We start from the raw sequence: 6816 nt of genomic DNA, 5'->3' as shown, positions 1-6816 counted from the left end.
GCTTCTGACATGGAAGAATTTTACTCTACTCCAGAATAACAGAAACCTGACCTAAATGTGATAGCTCATGTAAAAGTGATGAGAAATGTTGAGAATGTCTTTGATAAATATCTAAACCTTTAGTGCACATCTCACCTTTACACCCCCATACCGTTCCCTAAGAATGTTTTTTTATTCCTAATCAAGAGAATAGAAACCTTTATGGAACCCTATTTAGACGTTTGAAATGATTCAAAAAACTAAGAATAAGACAGAATGAACTTTCCTAAAATGCCAAAGATCACACTAGTTCCGTGCCTGCTATGACTCTCAAATTAAACTATATGGAGACATAAAAATGGGAGGCAACAAAAGGGAAGTAAACCTCCAGGAATATGGAGCTATGTTCTGTGTCTTGGGTCCTGACCTTGGAGCAGCAAGAAAACTCTTCCCTGGATAGCACATCACAGGGACTCAGAGTACCATTTGTGGGGAAAGACTCGCTGGGTTCAAATCTTGGCTCTGCTGCTCTTGAGATGTGTGAGCCATAGGCAAATCACCTAAATCAGTTGCCTCACCTGTGAAATAGGGCTAAGGTTAGTAATCTTTATGATAAGGTCATTGTGAGGATTAAATCAGGTATCCACAGGATTCACTTTCTGCTGGTTAGTCTTCACTTACCCCCTATGGGATTCACTCCACTCTTCTCCACCTGCCTTGGTGCCTGGGACACAGACATGTATATTCTGTCTGCAGCTTCCTTCTCCTCTGGCTTCCAATTTGGTTTGACAAAGGCAAGACCCCTGCAGGAGACTGGAGGGGAGGAGAAAAGTAAGGTCTGTGTACTCTTCCCCATGGTCAGCTCCCTGCCAGTCCACAGGTAAGCAGTGCTGCAGTTGTCTTCCAAAAGCTGAGTTGGTGTTGAGGGGCACTCTTCTACAGCTACACTTGTGCCAAATCCTGTTCCCTCTTCTTGCTCCTTTTTTTTTTTTTTTGGGTGGGGGGAATGCAACAACTTTATTGAAAGAAAAGTGCAATGAAATTTGTTGAAAGCTTAAACTTAGACACCTCCCCTCAAGCGCAGGACCAAGTGCAGGGTGGACTCTTTCTGGATGTTGTAGTCAGACAGGGTGCGTCCATCTTCCAGCTGCTTCCCGGCAAAGATCAGCCTCTGCTGGTCAGGGGGGGTGCCTTCCTTGTCTTGGATCTTTGCCTTGACATTCTGAATGGTGTCGCTGGGCTCGACCTCGAGGGTGATGGTCTTGCCAGTCAGGGCCTTCACAAAGATTTGCATCCCACCTCTGAGACGGAGCACCAGGTGGAGGGTGGACTCTTTCTGGATGTTGTAGTCCGACAAGGTGCGTCCATCTTCCAGCTTAGGGATAGTAGCAGCTTCCCTCTGTCACTAAGTTTGGGATACCTCACCATCCTCTGTTAATTCTGCTCATATTTTTGTAAATCATCTTTTAGTTGAATCCTTGAATCACCTCTTTTGAGTATGCCATCTCTTTTCTGCACACTCAGAATGAGTGTCCATTATGCAATATCTATTAAATAAATGTTATCTGTTATTAAAGAAATTGTAGAGGTGAAAGTGTTGTCTTTTCTAAGTACACCAATCATTATAAGAACAAATAAACATAAACTTTTTCTCGAGCAAAATTATAATTCAAAGATTTAAGAGGGCAAAAACTACTACTTTACTCTAGAAGCATTGCCTAAGGAGGCTGCTGTTTGTAAAAAACAAGACAAATAACAACGATTAAGATATGTGGAAAATGAGAACATTTGAGTGAAAAAGAATAAGTACTCCATTACACTTTAAAAATACTGAATTCTTCTATTCAAATAAAATATAAAATACATAAGAAACAAACTATAGAATATCTAAGCATGAAATTAAGAATTTTTTTTAATATGCTAAATTACTTAGAAAAAGGGCATACTAGAGTGGGGTTGGGTTTTTTTATGTTGTATTTTTTACCACCCCTACAACTATTACTATGTATCCAGCTATATAACTTTGCAGTAATCTTAGGGGAAATACACAAATATCGAGTAGATTTGAAATTGATTCTCATCACATAATGAAAATATCATGCCAACTCACTTAGAGAACTTATCTGGAGAAAAGATTATGGAAATAAGTGGTTGCATGGTTTTTCATCTTTCTTATTTAAGAACTGGAAGGAAATTAGCACAATGAATAATATCACTGTTATTTGTGAAGGGAAAAGCAAATGATCATGAAAAATGTTGATAATAAGAACTCATGCTTCATCTTCTATTCCATGTATTTAAATGGATAAACCATAGAAAATGATTAGAATTTTTCTTTGATAAGATTTTTTCTTTCCTTTGCTTATATGCGAAGACACGAGTCCTTTAAAAGTCTTACCATTTATTTTAATAAGACATACTGAATGTTATCAGCAACTTTAGGGGGAGTTCCTAAAGATGGAAACAAATGCCAGACCAAACATTGCTGCTGGTTTTTTTCTTGTACGTCTGCCAAAAGGATTACATATTTACAAATAGAATGTATTCTGTTATTAGTTTTTAATATTACTGCAAAACTGCAATGATTTTCCATTTAATAGGAGAGAAAAAAACCCTTCTCGTTCCTAGAGAATTGTTTCTTAAGGGAAAAAGAAAAAAAAAAAAACACTATGTCCTTCTCAGCAGAAATCATTGCCAGGATGTGAAGGTAATATATTTCATCTCCTGGTCTATTACAATTTTAGAGTTCTTATTTTTTTCCCTCTTCTCACTTCTTTTTTTTTTTTTTCTGCTGCATGTTGTTTCACCAGCTCTTGTGAATTGATCAGATGTCAGTGTTATTATTCTCTCCTGTTAAAGGTGAGGGATGCTTCTAGGCTATTTGCCTTTACTCTTTATGTTTGTGGCAAAGAAAATACAAGCAGCTTCTCTTTAATCAAATCAAGTTTAAAGCAAAATGGGAACAAGGTTCTACATGCGTAGGCAGTGGTGTAAGCCAAATGGGATAGATTGAAGGTAACATTTAAACTTACAGAGGCTGATTTTTATTAGGGATGTTTGATGAACTGGTAAGCCATCTGTATGCTAAGAATTCTTTGAACTAAAGTAGCATTTTTCTCTTATACACGATTGGGGGAAAAATAACTATATATTCAATGCTAACTGTATAAAACACCCTAATAGAATCTTCTTCTGCAAAGTATTGAAATTATACATTGGCTGCAGATGGAAAAAAAAAATCTAGAACTACTCCAAATAGTCAAGCTATTTTAATAAAATAGGAGGAAGAAGCTGTTAACAGGAATTGGTTGAGAAACTGTTTGTTCATAGGGGCCCCCGGCTGATTCTTCTCTGTAACCAACCTCTACTCTACCAATTCAGATCATTCTCTCTGTGTTTAATATTGAACCTGAGCTTAGGCTCAACATAATGAAGTAAAAGAGATGAACTTCAAGTCTTCCTCAGTGAAAGCTGGATGGTATTTCCTATGCAAACACTTGCAATGAAAAATGTCAAGTAACATCACATGGGTATTAATCAGCAGGCTTGAGCTCGAACAACTTGCAGGAACAGATGGAGATACAGGGTTTGATAATAGATTGGGGGCATCTTAAAACAAGGAAACTAGTGATTAGAAATTCTATTTGGTTTTAAGCACATTGCTTTGCTGTCTTGTCAACGTGTGAAGTAGTGTAGTTGCTGTGAGTCACTCCAGCCATGGTTTAGTGGTTTGTATCACTCAGGACTGAATTTCAATGTCGTTGGGCTGTGGAGCCTTTCCTAGATTGGTGAAGACCACATCCCCGCATCTTCTCCTTCTTATACCTCCAGGGAAGAGGAAATTCTCTTTTCTTGAGGCTTTGGTACAATGAAAGACCTTCAAAATCAGCCAATGTCCTATCTCATATAAGATCACTATCTTTTACAAGATCTAAAGGTCCTATAACACTTTTAGTATGAATAGTATAAAAGGCTATCGATGGTGATCTCAGTTTGAGGGGCACTGAACAAGTCATTGAACAATCCCTCAATATTTGCCCTTTTGACTAAACTTCCAAAGTAAGGAGTCTAATTCCACAGTAAGTACAACTGGCCCTATGAAAGAATTATCTTAATTCGTTAAGAGCTTTTGGTTAATTGGAACAGATATCTAAAAGTGTGAAGCCTGAGACCTGAGCTACAGAATGGGCAATGGGTGCAATCGGAATGGGGAACAGGAAATAAAAGGAAGAGAAACACTCGTTCACTCAACGTCCAATAGGCACATACTGAGAAGCTCATATGTCAGGCATTCTGTTGCACACTGAGACAGGGGACAGGTGCTCAACAAGACAGACAGATCTCTGAATTCAGACAGCTCTGAATCTGGTGAGCAGAGACATGCAATAAACATATAGACAATAAATAAGATAATGTCTGATAGCAATAAATGCTGAGAATGAAATAAGATACTACAGTAAAAAATACTGAGTGGGGTGGGGGATAAGGAGAGAAACTTTAGACAAAAGGGTCAGGCATAACCTCTGTGATAAGGGGTGTTGCAACTGAGACTTGATTGAAGAGAAGGAGCCTGACTTGCAAACTGCCAGGGAAAGAAGGCTCCAGAAAAACAAACTTCAAGTGTAAGGACCTTAATGACTAATTTTTTTCCAACAAACTTAGTTTGTCAAAGGAATACAAGTCAGTGTGGGTGGAATGTCGTGGGAAGAGACAGCAGGAGGCTAATCTGGAGAGGTGGATAAGGCCAGATATAAGGTTTCAGAGGTTGTATTAAGAAGATTGAATTTTATTCTGAACTAAATGGGAAGTATCGGAGACTTTTAAGTAAACTTCTAAGTCTGCTGAGGCTGCCATAATGGAATACCACCAACTGGATGGCTTAAACAACAGAAATTTATTTTCTCACAGTTCTGGAGGATGAAAGTTCAAGATCAAGGTGCCAGAGGGTTGGTTTCTGATGACCTCTCTCCCTGCCTTGCAGATGGTGCCTTCTGGCTGTGCCCTCTCATGGCCTTTTCTCCGTGCATGGACACTCCTGATATCTCTTCCTCTTCTTATAAGAAATCCTACTGGATTAGGACCCCATCCTTATGACTTCATTTAACCTTAATTACCTCCTCAAAGGCCTATCTTTAAATACAGTCACATTGGGCATTAGGACTTTAACATACAAATTTGGCGAGACACAACTCAGTTCTTAACACTGGGGCTGGGGTCTTACATGTGAAAATACCTCTCTGGTTGCCATGCAGAGTTTGGATTTGTGGGGAGGGAGGGTCATAATAAAGTAGAAAACATCAAACATAATGTTCCTTTCCTGTACTTTATGCTAATGTTCTCCCCCAAACCTCATCATGTTAGATGCATGTAAACAGACATAGGAAAAGCTAGCTTATTAGCTATTCTTGTTGAATCTGAAGGTCAGAGTTCAATACAAAGAAACGAATCTTGAATGTGCCCAAACCAAAACCAAAAAACATGACAAAACAAAAATTCACAAAATTTTGCATTGGTTTCATTTCTTTCTGTTTTGAAGATTACAAGGTCATGGGTTTTCTTGCTATAAATTCCAAGAAAGGCACTGTTGGATCATCAGCAACAATATCAACATTGTAAAAGTCTCATAGATCATAAAGGTCCTGCCTCCCACACAGGGCAGTTTGCCATTGTTGTCCAATTAGCCCAGAGGAAGTGCTTTGTTGGCCGTGCCCCATTTCCCACTGCCCTTTCAGAGCATGGGTGATGGCCCTAGACATATTGAAACAGGAAATCCTTTTCCTTACCCCCATCTACCTGGAGCAGACAGTGAGAGGAATGGAGTGGTACAAACTCTGAGCCTGTAACACATGGCAGCTAAGTGCTTTAAAACAGTATCCCCTTGAATAGAGAACAAACCTAAGAAGAGGTAGACATTATCAACCCAATTTTGGAAATGAGGAAAATGAGGCTCAAAAGGATGAAGCAACTATGTGCAAAATCAAATGATGAATAAGTACAGAGCCAAGTTATGCCCTGATGTATCTCAAAAGCTTTGATTCTGTGCTATGCACAATGGTGCATACATCTGCACACCACTGGGCTTTCAGTTCAAAAGTCCCACAACACAACACAGCAAACATTAGCAAAGTTCTCCTAGACTTGCAACAATCAAAACTGTGCATCCAGATGTGCAGGTTGTAAAATAAGTTCTTGTCAATTCTGATAAAAGATATAATAATGATTTATGTGTGCATATTGCTCCCTAATCAACTATAGTCTTCCCTTTATGCCAGCTAAGTTTGGACTACACATAGCTTGCAAAAACAGAGCAGCAGAGAAGAGTACAGGCTATGAAATAAGACAGTGACGTTTGAACTCCTGCTGCCCCAATCTCTTTAGTGACCTTGGGTCTCACTGACCAGTTGGGTTTGAATGGGAGATAATAGGGGAGAAGTTTAGTTGTTTTCTTATTGTACCTGGAGTTTCATTTGACCATTTTCTTCTGCAAAAGCAGGAAGACAAGTAGGACCAGCCAAAATCTTACTGACCAGTATTAATGCAATTCATCATTTGTTTCCTCTGAACCGGGTATGTGTCCAAGGCTAACTCTTTCCTCTCTAGGGTACTTTGCAGGTTCTTCAGAAATATCTACCACTAAGGATCTCTTAACTACAGTTGTGTTGACTCACAAAAATGTGACCCTGCTGGTGAAAAGTTTCAGACTTCCCTTCAGCCTTGGGCATTTGGTGGCACAGCCCCCAACTCTTTCAGCAGAGAGGTCCCTGCTTGTCCAGGCAGCTCTGTCAGACAATGCCAGGGCTGCTCTCTCATGCATGGTGCACATCTAGTCAAATGAAA

The 6816-nt window shown here is 39.3% G+C and overlaps 1 protein-coding gene across 1 annotated transcript; it reads right to left on the bottom strand.

Moving 5' to 3' along the window:
- Positions 1-981: 981 nt before the first annotated feature.
- On the bottom strand, positions 982-1354 carry LOC123649674 (ubiquitin-like). Its single transcript, XM_045567847.1, has one exon. It carries the CDS (start codon positions 1271-1273, stop codon positions 1040-1042), a length of 234 nt encoding a protein of 77 aa, XP_045423803.1. The 5' UTR covers positions 1274-1354; the 3' UTR covers positions 982-1039.
- Between the last annotated feature and the right edge of the window lie 5462 nt (positions 1355-6816).

Source organism: Lemur catta, chromosome 14 (assembly GCF_020740605.2).
Source record: "Lemur catta isolate mLemCat1 chromosome 14, mLemCat1.pri, whole genome shotgun sequence".
Taxonomy (NCBI): domain Eukaryota; kingdom Metazoa; phylum Chordata; class Mammalia; order Primates; family Lemuridae; genus Lemur; species Lemur catta.
The sequence above is the reverse complement of the archived record's forward strand: the minus strand, read 5'-3'. Positions and strand labels throughout refer to the sequence as shown.

Coding starts and splice junctions, on each gene's coding strand:
- LOC123649674 (XM_045567847.1), bottom strand. CDS start 1,273: ATGCAAATCTTTGTGAAGGCCCTGACTGGCAAGACCATCACCCTCGAG.